The sequence below is a fragment of the Sturnira hondurensis genome, unplaced genomic scaffold (genome assembly GCF_014824575.4).
Source record: "Sturnira hondurensis isolate 20B ecotype Veracruz unplaced genomic scaffold, ASM1482457v3 Scaffold0016284, whole genome shotgun sequence".
NCBI lineage: Eukaryota > Metazoa > Chordata > Mammalia > Chiroptera > Phyllostomidae > Sturnira > Sturnira hondurensis.
In genome coordinates, this window is record NW_028088915.1 from 1,686,304 (window position 1) to 1,707,274 (window position 20,971).

General features: G+C 46.6%; 1 protein-coding gene across 7 annotated transcripts in view; it reads right to left on the bottom strand.

The window, feature by feature from the left end:
• The window catches only part of CELF2 (CUGBP Elav-like family member 2), a 504,761-nt gene that overhangs the window by 33,062 nt on the left and 450,728 nt on the right, over positions 1-20,971 (bottom strand). For all 7 annotated transcript variants that reach the window (XM_037065948.1, XM_037065950.1, XM_037065951.1 and 4 more), the window contains one exon: positions 14,642-14,776. In XM_037065948.1, coding sequence (XP_036921843.1) covers positions 14,642-14,776 — 135 coding nt within the window. The remainder of the gene's footprint in view (positions 1-14,641; positions 14,777-20,971) is intronic.

The window sequence follows — 20,971 nt, forward strand, 5'->3', positions numbered from 1 at the left end:
AAAACTAATATATTCTTTAATTCACTTGTGCCAGAACTAAAGCTAATAATGATGATAGCTTATATTTATTAAGTGCTTACCACGTGTTAGTTTAGTCATTGTCTTAAAGACTATAAGTATTAGTTCATGTAATGATTTATAATTACCCTACAAGGTGGGAAGTCACACAGTTGTAAGTGGTACAGCCAGGATCTAAGCCAGCTGTCTGGCTCCAAAGAGTTGGATACAATGCTGATATTGAACTGAAATGTCTGTTTTGCATCCTGTACTTATCTTGTGGTTACTGTGGAGATTTACTGACAGAAACAATTAACTTGAAGTCGTTCAGAGTCACCCTTAATTTTCTGGCTCTGTCCCCTTCATCTGTAAAACCTCCAGTTCTGCTCAGCTGAGGTTAGGATTTATCTGCCGAACTGGAATAATGTGCCTCAGATCTGAGAAGTGACATGATAATCAAATAATCAAATGAAGTGGCATTAATGTCTGATATCTGTCTAGTAGATGATCGATAAACATTTGTTGGGTCTCTATCTGAAGGGTGAGAATCTGGCTATTCTGTCCTCAAAAGGAGGAATCACATTCTTTTCACGCCATTTTACAACACTTGAAGATTCAACATTTCTCCCCTAGAGAGGCAACTGCAGGGGCGATGGTGCACGTTGCAGCCATCATCACTAGTCTGAGTGCCAGGAAGCTCTGTGTGTGTGGATTTGGGAAAGTCCAGAAGAGGGTGACCAGACCCGAAAGTCAAGCTGAGAATGAGAGAGAGACAGTCATTTTTAGAAAAAGGTACAATTTAGCCTAGAGAGAAGACTCAGGGAAGAGACAGCCTTAGGTCTCGACATCAAGAAGATATTCTTTGTAGCTCCAGAGACCAAAATGAGGATCGGGGGTGATAGCCAGAAGGAGGCAGATTCAGTCCACGGGAAGTGCCAACGAATCTGAATTCTTCCGGAGTGGGCCCCGCTGCCTGGGAGGCGTGTCATCCCGGTTTGAAAAATATGAAAGCTGAGGCCTCAGATGGTCGTGTATCAGGGGGTTTCTGAAGGCCCCAAGTCTATGCCTGGTAACCCCTCGAAGATCCAATAAACTCACTTTTGAAAAGCTCCTATTGTTTCTGCCAGTGCCGAACACACACTGGCCCTATCTCCTGGCAGGAAAAACAAGGACTGCAAGACGGCACAATTCTACTGGTTCAAGGTTGAACTTGGGTGAAGGTCCCCACTTCCACTGCCCGCACACGCCTAAACAACAGGAAAACTGCAGGTCTCCTTAGAGACTGCAGAACAAAGGGATCTGCATCAAAGCAAATTCGATCACGCTCAATACATAAGGTAGGTAGTTTCTACCTTTCTCCTTTTCTACGCGTACAGCAGCTGCCGCACTGAGCACACCCAACGCAAATTCTGAACGACCGAATCACAGAGAAAATGATCACCCACAGGCTTCTGTGGGTGAACCCCTCCGACCCATGGCCCAGGGAGGGTGAGATGCTCTGACGGCCGCTCGGTCAGAATCGTTGCAGGAAACACACTGGGGGCACAGTCACCACACATGTTCAATGGAGAAAGGTCACATGTAACAAGTTCATAGTCTGGGGCTTGCTGGCAACAGACTCACCTGGAGGTAACGTCGGGACCCACTGAACCCAAATCCGATGGTGGGACCCAGAAGTCTGACTTCAACAAGCCCGCTTAGCGCACCTGGCTCAATAAAGCTTGAGAATCACCGAATTCCATCAGGGCTGGGTGTGAAATTTAGTTTGCGCCATGAGAAGATGAAAGGTTGTGGGGGGAGGTTTGGTTTGTGATAAGAAGGGGAAACATGCTGGGAGGCAGGAAGCCAAGAGGAAACTACTATGTCAGGTTAGAAAGTTATGATTCTATCTTCTGCATAAGAAAACCCCACCGGGAGGCAAGCTTTTTAAAGAGCAGGAGTTCTCCCTGTCTTATTTTCCATAACCTACAAGAACAGCTGACACATCATAGGCACTAAATTAATACCTGCCGAGTGGAAAGTTTAAGCTCCTACTGCAGGCTCCACGTCCAGTTTCTCTTAGGACAAGGCCAATCTGTGGGCCTGAACGAGTTGGAAGAATGGGATCCCATCCCACCTCGTGGCCTCACAGAGGGCTCCTAATGACACAACTGAGTCTATGGGGCAGAGTGCAAGACGTATCAAACCATCCCCTTGTGCTTACATGACAGACAAAGAGTGTGGATATTTAAACAAATAGAATCAGTAAAGCCCGCAGCTGCCTCGTCACCAGCAGGGGAGCAGAGACACCCTTCGCTCCATTGACATAACTCATGCAGGAGGAACCAGGAGCACGCACAGGGCCAAGTTCAAAGAGCAGCCTGATGACCTATCCTCCCTTTCACTTTAACTGGAATCGGGTACACACAAGGGAAACACCAGGTGCTTTCCCATTCTTTGTGGAAGGTGGGGTGGTGAACGAGATCCCCACTTCGGGGCAAGGTTGACTGCTGGCTGTGGGGAACTCAGCTGGTCCTCCATCCTCTCACAGACTCCAGACCCACAGAGAGGAGTAGAAAACCGGCCATTTGGGGCCGGGCAGCCTTTCACACTTAGCACTTCTCCACACAAATCTTTCTTCCTACACGAATGTTGTCCTTTCCTCCTTGTCTTTTATTGCAAGTCATGTCTAGCATGAAGTCCAATCCAGAAATGACTGCTTTCTAGGAACTAAGTGAATTCATTTTCTTACATTAACCTCTTCCCACTTTTCCTGGACAGCAAGAGATTTTTTTTTTTTTTTAAAGCGACAATGAAGGAACATTAACAGAGACAGCAAGCATCTGCCTTCAGGGCGTTCACTAAACACCTTCCATGGAACAGTTACATGGTGAAAGCATGGTGCCTTGTGGTTTAGGAAACAGGATAGTTATGAACACAGAAAATTCAAGACACTAGAGCCTGCGGTTGTGTTCAGCCTCAAATAAGTCTGGGTGCTGGCGTCCGACAGGGCAGTGAAGACTTCACCTCGGTGCAGGGCGGGTGCAGAATGAAGCAGGGACACAGGCACAATGATCGTGAGCTAATCACAACCGTGGGGCATTAACAAAACACAGAGGGTCTCTTCTCCCCTGGGGTCTAATTATTGCACAATAACTACATCTCCATTTATTCCCTAAAAGACTTTTCTGAGTGGGGTGGTGGGTGGGAAGGGACGCTGTTTGTATTAGAGAGTGGTGTTGGCAGGTTCTGAGGGGTTCTCATCTCACTACTTGAGTCTCTGTAACAGGCCTGTCTTCTACCCCATGAACAACTGTAGCACCTTCTTGCATTATACCACGCCCAGCCCACGGGGAGACTGGTAGGCAGAGGTAGCCCAGGGCAGGACGAGCCATTACTGGTCCTGTAGAAGATGGGGAAGGGGGAAAGGCAGAGTGTGAAGGCCGGATGAAGACAATTCCTGGTCTGGACTCTGAATTACTTTTAAGGCATTATTCTATGATGATACCATTTTGGAAGGGGAGAAAGTGCTGCAGAAATGGCTGTAGACAGTATTATACTTTCAATGCCCAAAGCAGTCCCACCGCTTTCTTAGTTTCATTTTCATTTCCATGTGTTTGTTGGAGCTTTCAGTCATTACTTTTCTAAGAAATCTACTTTATTGTAATTGTTACTAGACTTCGATACCTCCTTAATATACCTTATTTTTAGTATTTCCTGCTCCCCCCTCCCCAGTCCCATAAAAGGCAGACACTTAAAGAATTAAGATATAATTTGGCTCATAAATTTGAAAAAGCCAGCTTACATAAATTCAGTACATATAGGTCTAACAGGAAGGGAAGAAAAGAGCAAATCAAACTGACTTTCTCTTCCACAGTGGTATTTTGTGTATAATTTACCAAAATAAATGAGTACAAACCTTCCCTTAGCTGACCTCAGATGTCTGTTTTTACAGATGGTCATGGACTCAGACTGAAAGACGTGTTAGGGATTTCCTCATGAGGGTGAGCACATGTAAGCTGAAAGGTCCAGAAACACCTGCGGTTCCCCGGGAGTTCCTGCTTTGGAGTCTTCCACGGGGTGGTAGGACTGCCTGCTATCTCGTCCGGGCCATGAACGGGGCACCTGGGCGGACTGTGTGAGGACCCCCTACTACTAAAAAGTGGGATGACTTGACCGGGCTCCGGACTCTGCAGAGAGAGTGAGAACAAACTGCTGTGGAAAGCAAGTGGGTGTCTCTGGGCATCACCGAAAACCTGTGTGAATCCCGGGCTTCAGATGTCCTAGAAAGAGGGCGGTTTGCCCGGAGGGTGACAGACTCCTTTCTGGGAAACAGGTCATCCTTTGGATAATATGACACCCAGGCTGGCAACGGGCCAAGAGACTGTCCAGCGAAGTTCTAGGTTCGAAAGGCTGAGATCTGCAGGCACAGGCAGGCTAAGTAAGCCTGCTCCTCAGCAGGGCGGCGGCCCCTGCTACTGGCCCACCTCAGGGTGTAAATGCAGTCGGCTGAAGTCAAACCGGACACCTCTCCACTGGCCTCTGGGCCTGACGCTCAGTGGTGACAGCTAAGGAAGCCTGCCTGGACATGGTATCCCACTCTGTTTAAGCTCATAGTGCCATTTTGTCTGTAGTAAGTAGGGTGTGTTGGTTCTGTGGCCTCAGGTCAAACCTCCCACGACTGCGGGAGGTTCACAGCCAACTCGTTTGTTTAGCCAAGTCCAAAGGAAGGGAACGGCCTACTCTCTGCGTTTATATTTCACACTTAATCTTAGCCAAAAGGTGAAAAGCAATCTGCATTTATATCCTCGTATGTTTAGGAAGGGTGGGGAGATATTTGTTTGCCAAAGGCAAGAAATTCAGGGAAAGATATCATTGGCTCTTACTCCACTTTTAATGCACTTTCCTGGGGTCCAGAGGAAAATTTTAAATGATCCCCAAATGATGACATTTTTTTCATATTATAGTTAACATTGTCATTAAAAACCCCAATAGTGTGTACTATATACACTTATTAACCTTAACATTTCAAGGAAAGTAAAAGCAGACAATTTCATTTCACAACTGAGAAAATGAAGGTGAAATAACTTGCTCTAAATCGCTGTCTTTCAGATCTTGGTCATGATGCCAATATCCTCTAGCAAGAAAATAAAATTGAAATTCCTCTATTAGATTCTTTAGGTTAACTATTTTTTAAACCTCTGCCTGGGACACGAACATTTTTTGGTCATTTGTAGATATTTAAATTCATGACCTATATATGACATAAATACCTTTCTATCTTACGCTCTTTACATTCTCCTCATTCCTGATCTCTTTCTGCTTATGCCTCAGAGGCAAAGGTGTTCGCTCCCTCTTCTGAGGCCACACCGTCATTTGCGCAGCACTTATGAAGGGTTTATGATGCGCTGCATGTGTTAACCTGCGTGCCCACTGGTGGGGAGTGCTGCAAAGGCGTGGTAAGGGGCTGCTGGCCAGGAGCTTGGTGGCAGAGCCTGACAAGGTCCTGCTCCACGGGAGAGTCTGATTCCATCCCTTCAACCTCCTTCTGACTTTAGTTCATCAACTTTCATCTCTTGTCAGCCTCTTCCTTTTCTCCTTTGTTCTGGCTTTTCTGTACCTTAGAAATATGTTTACATTTTCTCCATCTTCTTTAAATTTTTTTATTTAGTTTTAGAGAGAGGGGAAGAAAAGAATGAGAGGGAGAGAAATATCAATGTGTGGTCGCCTCTTACATGTCCCCTACTGGGGACCTGGCCTGCAACCTGAGCATGTACCCAGACTGAGAATCGACCCAGTGACCCTTTGGTTCTCAGGCTGGCATTCAATCCGCTGAGCCATCCCAGCCAGTGCTGTTTTCTCCATCTTAAACTTTCTCCTCTTACTAACCCTGCTACTTTTATAGACTTTTAAAAAACCACTAAATTTCATGAAAATGCCATCTATAAATACATGATTCTCGTCTCTAGTCTCACTGCCTACAGGACTGACACCTCACCCACCACTGGGGCGAAATGGCCTCTTGCAGGGGTAAACTGACGATCTGCGAGTTCAGTTCAAACACAGTCCTCCCACTTGTCTCTAGGGGGCACTTTCCAAATTCCCTGTGGATGCCTGATGAACCCTATATACACTGTTTTTCCCCACATATGCACACTTTACGGCTTGCCTCTGGCATGTGCAAACTACCCCTACTCTTGTGCATTGAGACCACTGTTAAGGAAAATAAGGGTGACGGGAATTCAAGCACTGGGACCCCAGGATAGTTGATCTGATAACTGACATGACTCCTCAGTGACTAGAGGGAGGGGGACATCTGTGACGTACAGACACCGGGCAAAGGGATGAGTCAGGTCCCAGGCAGGATGGAGTGGGACAGTGAGAAATTTCATCTCACTACTCAGAATGGTGTGCAATTTAAACTTATAAATTGTTTCTGGAATTTTCCATTTAATATTTTCAGACTGAGGTTGACTATGGGGAACTGAAACTGTAAAAGTAAAACTGCAAATGAGGGGGGGAGTACTGAACCTCTTCTCTGCTCTCACATTGCTGCTCGAAGTTTCCCCGGCATTGCTTCCTCAGCAGCTCCTTTCCACCAACTGTGCCCGGCCAGACCGCACCCTCAGTCCTCTTCTCCGCCTGCTCTGATGATTCTAGCTTAACCATCTCAGACAGCCCCCAAAGCAACCAAGCCTGCTTCACCTCTGCAGTTCATTCTCAAGCCACTGTTTTATTAAACAGCTCCGACCTCAGCAATAAACTTGAGGGTTAGCTTCCAACAGCTTGCTGCATGTGTTTACGTGACAGGCCTGCTCACGTGTGCCTCAGCCCAACATGTGCAAAATCAAATCAGCTTCTTCTGCAAACCTTTTCTCCACACTCCCTTCTCCCTACGGATGGAAACACTGTGCTGCTGGTCCCTCAAACTACAGATGCCCTGTCTTCTTCAACAACAACTCCCTCCTGTTCTCCCCCATCTCCATTTGGTACCAAAGTCCCATCACTGACATTCTTGGGCTCCAAGTCCTGAAACAGCTCTTGGCTGCCTATGAGAGTGCATCCCGTAGGCTCTCAGGGTCTTCCAGGGCGGGTGTTTTCCATAAAGCTCACCCTTGTGAAGAATGAGATAGATTTCCATCTGCCAACTAAATTCTTTGTCTGCCTTTTTTCATCTTCCACATATTTGCTGTGCCTTCCATTCCATTTCTACCTTTCAAGAGACTACCTCATCCTAAAATTTTGGCTCCAATGTCAGCCTATTAAAAATGTTCCCCATTTCCTGAAGATGGACTCTCTCCTGTCACTGATACCTGGCACCTTATCTGCCTCTCCACTCTCCAACTGGACTCTCCAGGTTTGTGTGATTTGCTTATTTTTTTGTACCTGGCCACTGTATCATGTGTACAGGAATTCACGGGATTGAACCACATCTGAACGAAACAATTCTGTTTGGTTGCTTTCGAGTCTTCACATATGGACCTTGGATCATGCACCTTTAGGGAGCTGTGACTAGAATAAAGGTTTGTTGCTTTTCTCATCTAAAATGCACTTAAGCACTGGACACATGCTTTGTGTCAGTGTGAGCAGTGACCAGCCGTCCATCAGACAGCCCCACAGATACTCGGTGGGAGAGAACCCTGGTGGTGGCAGGGGACAGAAGACACACCTCTGAGCCTACACGCCCAGCACGGAGCCTGTGGCCTGGCTCTGCCCCAGAGAGCCACACACACGTGCACAGACTCCACAGCCACCAAATACACACGCACGAAGAACCAGAACCCGTATCTAAAAATACTAAAAAGCACACCCCAAACAAAGTGAGAACCAAGGAGCCAGTGATAGCCCTCTCAGTGTGTGAGAGGGATCTGTCTGCCCACTGGACACGGGACAACAAGCAGGGCTCAGGCACAGGTGGAATCGGCTCGCAGAAACCTGAGTGTGGGCTCTGCGGTGACATGACAAACGGCAGATATCCGCCCCCCTTGGTGGGGCAGCTTTATTTAGCTTCCGATTAGCTCACGACTGTTAAGAAGCTCTTGGTCAGGGGCATCTCATTGACTGTCCTGATGGAGGAGGCTGTGGACCCTCTGGCAGATCAGGACACCAGAATGAGTCAGAGAGTCCGCTGCTTTTCCATTTGCGCCAAGAGATGCCTCACTTTCTTGATAATAAGGGACACTGAAAGGTAATTCCACACCCAAATGCCCAGCGCATGAAGGGGCCACCAAAACTCCTCTGGTTGGGAGATATTTGCATTTTTTTAAAACCTGAAACATGATGACCAACATCAAATAAAGAAACATTAGAAAGGCAGACCACTGCCAACTATTTTTTAAAATATGCTTTAAATGCGTAACAACTTCTGAAATATTTGATTTTCACAAAGTGCATCTCTTGCGGAGCCGCGGAGCAGAGTGCAAGTACGCTGCTCACCTTTTCCTGGTTCTCTGACTTACCAGATGCACCCTAATGACTCACACGAACGCTCAGAGCTCCCTGCTGCACAAAACGTACAGAAAAACGGTACAGTTTACCGAGGAGGAAGAACACAGAGAGAAAAGGTCCCCTCCTCTCCCCAATGTGGTCGAATTTGCAACATTTTAACATAATGTACACAAAAATATGGCTTATGAAGTTTTTTTAAAGGCGAAGAAGTTATAGTTTGTGCTTAAAGGCTAACCAAATCATTTTACTATAGGGGGAATTTGGCGAAATAATGGTTTTTAGAAAGCTGATGCTAGAATATAATCTATACAAGGACAGGGATTTTTGTCAGCTTTGTCCACTGATATGTTTTGAGTGTCTTAGAATAGCCCCAGGTACAAAGTAGATGCTCAACAAATATTGTTGAATGAATGAAAAATACGTTAGAAAATTAAAATCACTACAGTGACATTTTATTTATGGAACATTTTGTATAATGTCAAACCTCCACTAACACTGAGGAAAATAAACTGACTCCCATAATGTCAAGAACAAGAACAAGTTATGGTAACATGTGGAAAACTTTAAAAAAACAGAAGCACAAAATGTTGGAGTTTTCAGGAAATGAACAAAAGAACAGCTGTCAGTTCTCTGTCAGCAGCAGTAAGGGCGTAAAGCGGTTTAACTGATTCGACCCCACAAACAAATCGCTGACTAACAATGGACTTGACTTGGCCGGAGACACTTATCCACCTGCCAGTGAACGGGAAGGCGGCTGCTGTGAGACTGACTCCTTTTCCTTGATAATCAGCAACGAACCAAGAGGGGCCCAAGGAGAAAAAGGGGAGGTCAAGAATAACCGGTCCCTGGATTAATAAAATGCTGAAGTATAGTGTAAGTAACAAACACCCCCAAGAGTTAAATGAGGTGCTGCTTTGTCCTCACAGGGCAGGTGTGCTCAGGACCCCGGGAGTCCGTGAAGCTCATGCAAGTGAGGAGTGCCTTGGGGGGATGAGTTTGCAAAAGGCCACACGTGAGTAGAGGCTTCTTTTGAAAACGAAATGCCTTTATTTGATATGGGACTCTTCTTTATTCCAGATCATGACATCAGAACCTTTTTAAAAGCCAATCTTCATAAAATTATTGGAATAAAAAAAACTGCTCTGTATGACTTTGTTCTAATGTCAATTACTATGATTCATTCTCCAGAGACCAGTCAGGGGTTGGCGGGTGGGTCACTGACCCTGTCAAAGGTCACCACGACAGACTAGGGTTCCTTCTCAGAGATGCGGCCTGGACTAGAACGAACAGTGTTTTCAAACATTTACCTTAGGACATCTTCACTGAGCTACTGTTGTTAACAGAATTAAACAGCATTTGAGTGCCTGGGGGTGAGGCAGTGCTCCACCTGCGAGGGGATCACGGGTAAACAAACTGTTCCTGCTTCGAAAGAACTTAACTGTCTAGACGGTAAGAGACAGGCGTGAGCTCAAAGGGGGGTGGGGGAGGGGTGGCTGGGGGTGGGGGGAGCGCATTAGCAGAAGTGCAGAGACCGCACTTCCACATCGGGGAGGGCAGAACGCCTCCCCTCTGTTTCTGCCCTCAAGGAGCTTCTATACAGCTGCTTATGAAGGGGTCTGCGTTTGACTCAGGCCCAGAGTTAGTTAAGTGTGTGTCAGAAATACTCAGATGTTACGAAGTACTTGGTCTGCACAGAAACAGAAGGCTTGAAAATATGGGCTACACCAGCCTATCGACCCCACTGGGTCACATGAAGTGAGCCCTGGAATTGCGCGCTTGTGGGCACAGGTGGGGGGACAGAAGCTTCTGGTAACCCTGGAGGGTTTGGGGATAGCTCCTGTGTCCCACCACTGCTCTGGCCATTCTGCCTGCTGCTTTTCTTACGAATGCCCTGGTGACAGGGGCTGTGGCACCGAAGGTGGCCACACCCTGGCTGTTCTTACATGCGAGGGGTGTAGGAGGGACGGGTGTAAGAGGGCCCTGAATCACGTGAAGACCTGCGCGCTTGCAGGTCCCCGTCAACCTCAAACAGCCCACGGGGCAGTCACACCGTTTCCCTGGGACTGTGCAGTGTCTGTCACAGCCTGGGGGGGTGGGGGTGGGGCGGCAGGGCGGGGAACATCTGGAAGATGGGGGAAAACCCTGCTGAGAATTTCAAGTGAAAACTATTTGAAAAGTCAATGGTGGGAATGGAAAAATGCTTTCTTAGCATTTTAAAATGCTTTATACACTATCAAAAGAAATTATCTATTATCCTGAAATGTGCACTTGATTGAGTGCACTTACAGAGGCATTTGGAGAATTTTAAAACAGCTTTTTGTTTTTTAAAGAAAAATAGAAGGTCGGTGGAATAATGTGGTACAGGAACACAATATTGTACTTTAGACAGAAAATGCCAAAGACCTGTTCCTATGGGGCAATAACGACGCTAAGTTCTCGGAATTACCAAGCGAAAGCAACGCGAGTACAAGCTGGGCAGAAGACGAATCTTACCTTTCTTGGAGACCTGGCTGTACACCTTAGAGACAGTTTGCCTCTTTGTATCAAAAGAGATACATTCCTCAAAACAGGTTCAAAACTGGGTCAGAAGAAATGACCCAAGAATTAATTAACTAAATAAAAGACTAAAGTAAACAAAGAAAAAATATTGTATCATAATAAAAGACAAGAAGAAGCATGATTGAATTAGGCTCCAAAAGACCTGGGAGAAACTTATCAAAGGCATATATGCATTTACCTGGTTTTTATTCTTTCATGATTTAATTTCTAATTTTATTCACTATCATCTGATAATTGCATGAAACACTTATTCTAACCATGGGCAATTTAGACCATTTTAATTTTTATTTCAAGGCCATGAGACAAGGGAACCTATTTATTGCCTATGGGGATTTTATTAAAAATAAAAATTAAAGCTTAATCTTTCATGTTTTAAAACATAGACGGTTTAAAATCATTCATAATAGTGCTGTAGGGAGGCTGTTCCTGGGCATGCGAAATTGAAATGATAAATTCACAATTATTAAAAGAATTAATAGTTTAGGGGATTGAATTGTCCCTTTCCTTTCTGGATAGATTTGTCTGAAGCATTAAGAGGCAGCTTTAAAAACAGGGTAAAACCAAGCTTTTGCAAGAGTGATGCATTTCACAGTTTGACTGGGTTGTTAATGGAACAATAATAAGCCCAGCTTTTTGTTATTTAAAAATAATAAGCAAAGGCACTGGCCTTGGGAACTGCTCCCCACCCACACCAGGAAATTGCTCTGATGAAGTGGAGAGTCATGAATTCTACTAACCACAGTTTCTGTGACTTTGAAAGAGTCCCTGATGGAAATTAGACAAATAATTTACTTTCACTTAAATGCCAGATTTTTTAGTTATACTTAAGAAATATAACTGAAATGTAGATTTAAATCGTTTCTGCGGCTATACTTCAGGATTCTAATGAAATACTTTCAGCTACTATGCAAAGCATTCCTCAATAGAGAAGAGAAAAACCACTCTCCACGATGCCTCAGTGAGCAGAATCCACGGAGGAGCAGATGCAGCTTTCAGAGCGGAGGGGAGGACCCCTTGGCAGTGGTGGGCTGTACCGAGAGCAGGAAGGAAGCAGGTAATCGCAGGACACACTGTCCTTTTCATTAAAGCCCCAGGAAAAAACTGAAAATGGTCAAATATGCCTGAAGTTCCTTAAATCCTTCAGCCACCTTCCTGGGCTAAGTACTGCATGTTAAGAAGGCTATGACCTATCTGTGCTCCTGACCGCAGTGGAGGGACGTGGACCCACAGTGGGGACCTCACCTCACCTCTCACCCCTCGCCTCTCCCTCTCAGCACCAGGGGCGGCTTCCTTGCTAGTTGGGGACCATGCAGGCTTCCCGCTGCCTCGAAGCCTTTGCACTTGCTCTGTCCTCTGCCTGAGGTCCTTTTCCGTAGGTATCAACATGGCTTCCTCCCCTTGACTCAGGTTTCTGCTCCAAGGCTACCTTGTCGGAGAGAGAAAGCCTCCTTCAACCCTCTTTCCTCTTTCCAACTTTCTGCCCGGTGTCTCTTCATGGCGCTTGCCCATCACGTCCAGGGGACCTTATCTGCTTCTTGTCCAAGTTACCCTGACAGACTGGAAGGCTGGCAGGCAGAAGGGACTGTCCCATCCCTTCTGTTCACTGCTCTGTCCCCACTCCCAGGGCAGCGCCTACCACTGTACCAGCATGTAAGACGCACTGTCTATCGGTCACATTATCACAGTGATCAGCTCACATCCGCTTTTGCACTTGGCTTCTTAAACTGACAAGTCATCTTTTAAAGAAGAATGAAATGTCTGAATGTTAATTTTGATTCCCTGGAACCATGGCACATTCCAGCACAAACGTCACGACAGAAGGGTGTATGTTAAGTCAAACGAACCCTCACAAGCAAACAACAGGCCACATACCCTTACCACAGCTGTCACAATGGTGGAATAATTTTAATGTAACTACAGGATTAACTATGTTGAAGTGAAACTGAAGGACTTACGGTCCAAACTGTGGGCTACATGGATCCTGGCCATAGAAGGAAGAGAGTTTTCATAATAAAAAAGGTTTTCCTTTTTCTACCTCTTAACAAGGACTTGGTCAGTTTCTGTTGGCTAATTGGAGAGAAGGTCAAGGCCAAGGTTGGAAAAAATCAGAAAAATTTACTTTAGACAAAAAAGTTGATACTGCTTTCTCTTAAAAAACAAAACAAAACAGAGCAAATCCTCTTCCTTTTTATAGAAACAAAAAAGTGTTCAGATTTTGAGTGACTTTTAGTTCTTTTTCTCCAAATAAAATATAGTTAAAAATATTAGCTTCTGACCAAGGATACAATAAAATGTGTGAGGTTTTAATGGAATCATAGCATGGTCTTCCGAGGGGAGGTAAAAATTCTTATGTGAGAAAATACTTTTAAACCCAATTTATAAAAAGATGGAGGTTAATTTTTCAATTTGTTTTTAAGATAAATCAGTCATTTTTATAAAAGGGGGATTTATTTTCTCAAGATGTTTATTTCTTGCAAGGGCCACTATAGGCCTTGTTTAAATAACAAATGTATCGCATACTGTGTTAGCACTGTAACTTGCTGAAACCACAAGGCTGTTTTTAGGAAGCCTGTGTGCCCCAAAGGTGCATCTCTGAAGGCATTGTAGAGAATGAAGTCAACGCTTGCATGGGCTCTGCTATGAGATTAAAGCACCGTAAGGATAAACCCCCAGCTCTGCCTAGATAGTTCCTGGATGTCTCCGTCGGACGTGCACGCACAGGGAAATGCACGCCTCAGATCCACAACCTTTTATAAAGGGACCAAAGGCCCTTGCCTTTGAAGCTGCCAGAGGGCTTCATCGCTCCCTAACGTCGAAAGCTGTAGGAAAGCTGGTCCTCAGCGTGCTGCAGTTTTCATTTCCTATTTTTCTGAAAGAAAACCTCGCACTATTCCATAAAAGTCCGTTTCAACACTTAGCTAATCTTTTTGGCAGAACCGAGAGAGGGTCATGAGGTTTCAGAGTTGGAGACTGGCCAGGCCAGCTCCTCCACGCCCCGGAGGTGGCGGGGAGATCGTCGATCAAGGTCTAGGAAATTCAGGGAGAAAGAGAAGCCAGCGAAACATTTCTTAACAAACAAGTCATGGTATCCAAGCAACTGCATTATGTCTGGCTTGTATGAAAGAAAAATGGCATCTGCTTCTGAATAAGGCAACACAATTTCTGAGGAAGAAGACTTCAAATGACAAGAGTCCAGAACATGGCCGTAAACAAATGACCAAGACGGCCCCTCTGGACTGTGGATTTCAGAATCCAATTTGTGAAGACTGGTGAGGTTGTAAAATCACACTGGAATGATTAGAGATTTTGAGCTATAACACAGAAATCTTAAATTGCTAAAAAAAAAAAAAGGATTAAAAGCGTGACTACAAGACTGAGGCTCATGATGGTGAAGACTTAATGAGGACTGAACGGACAACGTATTTTTGAAGCAAAATAAATGTATGAGAATCGCCAGCATGGTGGACTCTCCCAGTGAAAACACTGTTTTCACTGGGAAATAAAACACATGCAGTTTGAAAGTTTGGTTCTTCAAAAATAATGTAACGAGCTAGCCCTGATGCCCAGTCAAGTTCCCTGGCTGTCTGGACACAGGTACCCTGCACCTGGCACCCAGGTGCGTGCAGACCTGGGTGTCCTCTTCGTCGTGTCCTCTTACCAGGGCTGGTGAGGGCTCCCAGGGCGCTGCTCGTGGTGGACAGAGGGTTTGCATTGGTGGTGGTGGCTGAGGTCTGTGCCGCGGCTGCGGCTGCTGCCAGCGTGGCCAGGTTCTGTAACTGCAAAGCATTCATCCCTGCGGAAGGAAGAGAAAGGGGCGGCATCAGCAACAGGCCTACTTTGCCAGGCAGATGATGACAGCAGAGGCCCTGGGCAGTAAGCCCTTCGAAGCGTGCCTTGGTGACGCGTGTGTCACCTGACTTCTTAGCAGTCACCCCCCTGCGGTGCTGCCTGTCCTAACCCGGGACACCCTTCCCAGATGCATTAGCTTGGGGCTGGAAAGATCACCGGAAAAGACGGGTCGAGACTGCTGTGGGGGGACTGGCCCCAGCAGGGCCTTCCACCGTGAGGCTGTCAAGAAACAGTAAGGTCTGGGCTCAGGCAGGAGGAGCATGAGTTTAGGGGTAAACTGTCAACCTCTAAGCTCAAAGGCTGAATGTGGAAGGTATCTGAGAGAAAGAGAGTTTACTGGTGAGAAATTCTTGCTTTGAGGTGGAACCGAGGGGGCTTCTGGCTCGGCTGCTTTACCTGCCGTGTGACTCTGGGCAAATGACTAACTTCGCTGGTCCCCTATTTTGTGAGTGGTAACAGTAATTGTATCTTACACCGAAGGGTGGTTGTATGGATTACACAGATGAATGCCAGTTACGTAGCATGGTGACCGGCACAGTGTAAGCACCCAGTGATGTCAGGGACCTCTGTTGTTATTGTCACCAATGCCTCTCTTCAGACTTATCTTACATGTGGCCGTGCCTGGGGTCTGGGGGTCTGGGGGTTTGGGGTCTGGAGCCTTTGACACAAGCACTTTTGGAATCTTCTCTCCTTTTTACTTCTACTGCTCCACTCGAAGCTCCTCTGAACATTCCAAGTCTTTGTCCACGACTCACTTCACACTAACACACATTTGAGAAGCTGGGAGCAATGGCTCTCTCCTCAAGCAGGGGAATCCTCTATAGAAAGATATTGGAGTTAAGTAATCAGTTTAATTTTGCCTTCTCTTCATGTCTCAAATAGATACTTAATAAATGCCTATTGAGCAAATTTACTCTGCTGTGGAGAGAGTGCCTGATGACAGCTTCCATATGTGTGGGGGGAGGGGTGTGGATCGAGGGTTGAGAGAATGTTCTAGCAACGTACCTGCAAAGGCCGCATGTCACACTGTGGCGCCCTCCCCTCAGTGCGGCTGCAGGCCTCACTGACTGCTCCTCCGGCCTGACCCCTCTACCAGGGTTTATTTCTACTCAGTTCTTGATGTCTTTGCTGCAGAATGGGTTCTCGTTTTCCTCAAAATGATACCCTATCTTCTTCCAGGAGACGCCCAGCTCTCTTGGCTCAGGGTGAAAGCCCAACACCTGTCTTCCCAAACCTGCTTAGTTCCTAGGGGTCCCTAGAAGCAGGACAGCAGCGTTTGCAGAATTCTGTGAGTCTAACCCCACTTTCTCAAGCCCAGGCAACCAGGGACAAAGCTCTTCAGGGTCGTACTGTTGAAAATGGGAGAGTCAAGAAAGCGCTGCTCTCACTGTTCAAGCTTATCTGAGGGAAACACAGGAGCTGCCTGGCTCCAGTGCAGACCCACCTGGACCCGAGGGGCCCTCTCCCGAAAGCTGCTCAAACGCACTTCACACCTGATGTGAGGTTGAGTGCAGGCTCTGAGTCCCAGAGCTGGGGGAAGCTGGGCCTCCCTCAGTTGGGTCCGAGGCCCGGGTTAGAGGCCAGACAGCCTGTGGTGGTAGAACCTCCTGGTCAGGGCAGCGATCCAGCCACAGCTCACACCACCCTCAGGTGAAGACAGGGAGTCTGCATTTCACGTGCACTTTCTGGGTGTCACCTGCAAGCTCCCTTATCTCCTTGTTTCTAACTCGGGGATCATTCATCGATCATATCCCGCTTTGATGCTATTTTTGTGTATTCCCTTATAACTAGATACTCGGCTGCTTGAGGATAAAGATGTTGTCTTATTCATTATCAGGTCCACCTGAACATACACACACACATGTGCACGCTGCTTCCTACACGGGAAGAGATGGGTGAAAGCAGGAATGGAGAGAACATCAGGTAGCACGGAATTGTCATGACAGGACTTTTAGACAGTATTCTTAGTGCTCTAAAGAGTACTGTCCATGGAACCAAGTTTTTAGTCTTCTCCATGTTTCATCAGCTATTCAGTATCTATAACACGCCAAGTATTGACCGTTTCCCTCAATCATTAATTAAGCACTTTACACATATTTATTAGAAGCATGTGTATTCCTCACCTCACCCACCAGCACTCATTACAGGTCCTGGAACCCAGCTGCCAACACTCGGGTTCTCCACACCACTGCCCTCTCTGCTTGGGAACGCCGGCGGAGCCCCGTGAGTCCCCACTCTGTGACCCCTCTGCCTTTCCCCTCCCATGCTCCATCCCCCCCCCAACCCCTGAGAGTGTGCCACCCGGTCCAGCCTTTCCCTGCCTCCAGCCAGAAAAGGCCAGGCAGAGGGATTCCGGCTCCAGAACACCACACTGGGGGTGAGGGGGTCACTCTGTTCAACAATCACACGGTGGGAAAGGAACAAGATACGGGCCAAAGGAAGCAGAGATGATGCGTGGAGGGACCACTGTTGATTCCTAGCACCAGAGGAATCTGGGGGAGAAAGGAGGAGGGTTAGGCAGAGAGAGTCAGCAGATTCTAAGCCCTGCATTTGCCTGCCGCTCTATATATCTGTCTGTCCATCCATCCACCTGGTACTGAGTGGCCACGATGGGCCAGACCCTGGGTACCACACTGAAAATTAAGCAGAAAACAAGACAGTCCCTGCCCCTGAAGAGGTTGTTATATACTGGGGCAGGGAGAAGCCAGGAACTGCGGAACAGTCCTACATCGGTTTCTGGAAACAGACCCAGACTCAGGAACTCTTTGTCACTAATCTCTAGTTTGATGGCACGAGACAGAAGCTCGGGAACACTGAATGGGGGGGTGTCCCACTGGAGGATCATGGCCCTCCTTCTATCCTAGCCATTTCGGGGTCCTGGTGGGCAGATCTCAGCAGATCTCACAGTGCTCCTTTCCCACTCATTCCAGACAGCAGCGCTCAGTACACTACAGGTGGGCAGTGCAGCTTCCCTGCCCCCCATTCTGGGTGGGGCCTGGTCCCAGCCCAGATATCCGCCCTCCTACTTCTGCTTTTCCCAATGCAGAGGCGCCACTTCTTTGCCCTGCCCTGGCTCCTAGGGCCTGGGATGCTCAGCCTTCTCGGCTGGTGACAATGTGACAACAACTGCCATTTACTGCAGGCAGTGTGGCTGGTCAAGAAGAGTGTAGGCGCTGTTCTCAGACCCCTGGGTTTCGGTAGGGCTCTGCCTCACCCCCTGCCCACCTACCTCACCCTGAGCAAACGTGCTCAACTGTGGTGAGTGGGGCCCCTCAGAGGCAAAGCTGGGACGAAGCAGAGCCCACTGTGAGCACAGCGTGTGTCCTCGGTGACTGATGTCTTGGCTCCTCCTGCCTCCCACGACCTGGGAGCCATCATCCACAGTGTGGCTATCCCCCCTAGGAAGGGGGTTTGGGGGCCATGCAGTTTCCAGAAAAGACATCTGCCCCGAATCAGGAAGCAGCTTGGGAAGCTCCATGCGGACATGCCTGCTACTTCGTCCTCTCCCTCCTCAACTGCCCGACTCTCTGGCAGGTTCGCTGCATCTGTCTCTTCAGAGGGCCTGCTCCCGGCCGGGACTCAGTATCCTTTCCTTTAACTCCGCGCTGGGCCAACACTGGGGTCCCAGAGGCCATTAACAGGGGTTTCTCCTTCTGTGCTCCTCAAATTCACATTTCTGGTTCTTTTTTTAATTTTGGGGTGTCTGAGTGCACCCTACCCTCTTCCCTGTCTCAGCTCCTTTCACAGGCGCCTCCTGGTTTGCCTCCCGTCCAGGCCCACCACTTCCCCTTCCTCAGCTGCTCCCACAGAATGATCCAGAAAGGACACCAGACGGACAGTGGGCGGCCTCTCCGGGAATGCTGGGTCTGGTTTGGCACACAGCTCTTTTCTAAGAAGGAAAACCACCACTTGGAACCTCAATAAGAACTCTGCTCGGATGGGCATCCCTCAAAACAGGGGTGATAATCTGGGTGACTAGAAATACAAAACATTTAAATAAGTTTTATGAAATCCAATAGTGTGCCAAGAGCAAGATGGCAGGGGAAAAAAAGGAAAAGTTGGGAATATAGGGATTCCATGTTTTCAGAAATGAGGGTCCTTCTCAAAATGAAGAAATGATGCGGAAAACAGATGTGCAATATGCCTACTTGAAACTTAAGATTTAAAAAAAATTATTTATAAGGAGAAGGGCATGAAAATTTAATTTAATGTTCACCCTAGGTAATTTTGTGTCTTATTGTTCATAGCAATTACCATAAATCTGCATATCAATAAGCGAGAACAGATGTCAGTTGTTACAAGTGCTTGCCAATCAGGTCTGTTAGAAAGTGACAGATGGGTGGTTATAAAACGTTGGTAAGGCCCATTAGCACATTCGCAGGAAGTGTCTGTGGTGCAGGGTGGGAGGCAGGCCTGGGGAAGCACAGGAACCCTTGTGGGTCTGGGATGCACACACACCTCACACCTCAGGAGGGTCTCCCACGCCGGCTTCTCAGCCTCCAACACAGTTTTCAAAATGCCTTTCCTCCTGCCACTTACCACAGATGTTCTAAGACAGTCTTCCGTAGGAATGGGTCTCAAACTGACAAAAGCATCACCACGTCGTTGTTGGAAGCAAATACCCACACTCTATAATTTTACTGCTACTTTTAAAATGTGGGCTAGACATTGTGAAAGGGGATCACCAGCAGCTGTATTGAATATCGGAAGTAACGTGAACACTTTCTCTTGTTTAGCAAAAGATACTCTTCTTCGGCCACTGCTTCAGTCTCTGTCATTTCCTAACAATGGCCCCTTGCCTTAAAAAAAAAATCCCCTAACCGATAGCAAACCACTCTTAAATGCTTGAAATGTTGTTCAAAATGAAGGGAGGCACTGTCTCTGAATTGCTTCTTTCTGAGCAAATGTGGGGCTCTTCCTGCATTTTTTTATGTGCAGCTTGGACTTGGCCTGTTATTTGGCCTGGCAAACCCTCTGTGCAGGTGAGCCGCTGCAGCCTGTACACGGGCAAACACACCTGAATTTGCCGAGACACTGAGCCCTGCGGCAAAGGCTTGGGGGCAAGAGAGCTCAGGTTTCAGGGTCAGGCTGAAGTGGATGTCAAATTGGGGTCAGCTACTTGCCAGGGTAGTAATTTGGGGCAAGTTTCTTAAGTAAATCTCCCTAAGCCTCAGTTGTCCCACCTGTAAAACAAGATACTAACAGTCCCTACCTCAAGGTTGCTTGATATTTGGGAATTCTGTATCCTAGTCCATATTATGCCCCTAACTGGTGCTGTGGTCTCACGCTACTTATTTCCCTTTCATACTTCAGTTCTTCCCGTTGTAATGTAGTAACGAAGGAGTGCCTCTGTTTTGTCACGCTATGAAGGTAAATGGCAATGTTATTTCAAGGAACTCTGTTAAAAACAAGACCGCAACACACCACCCTTGTTTTTCTAAAATGATCCTCTTTTGAGATGACAGTTCTTACACAGAAATTAATGACTGAAAAGCCACTTGTCCCTCATTCCTCCTGTTTCAGGGAGAATCCATACTTTGAGCCCAAACTCAGATCCACGTTTCTGAGATTTGAGAAATTCATGTAACAAATATAACTGTTGAGTGAAAAAATGGACAAGTTTTTACTATAGGTTTTTAAGAAGGAAAAATCAATCTCAAAGATGCAAAAAAGTCCACATAAAAGTACTCAGATGATTAAGATTTGAGCCCAACCTATTTTCTGCTTTTCAAATCCATATTTAATAAAGGTGTCCTTTCATAAAACCATGGAACACATTTTGAGTTACTTTTTGTTTGACAGGAAAGTTTAGTTGATGTGTCATTCAATTTTATTAATGCAACTGCTTAGTACCTTGTCATCTAAAATTTCTTTTTCTGTTTCTTTTTTTTGGATTTATTTTATTTTTCTCTTCAAGCAGCAAGTGTTTTACTCATTCGAATGATACATTTTAGACTCTGGTGATAAACCTGAATCTCCTGAAGGACAGACCATTATGTTTTGAGAGCTGTTCACAACACAATATTATTAGTTTCCGAGATGGTATTTCACTCGCTTTGGTGAGTGTTCCACACCGGAGTACTTGAATTTTATACGTGAGTTTATTACATGGCGCCGTAGACACAAAACCGGAGTCTGA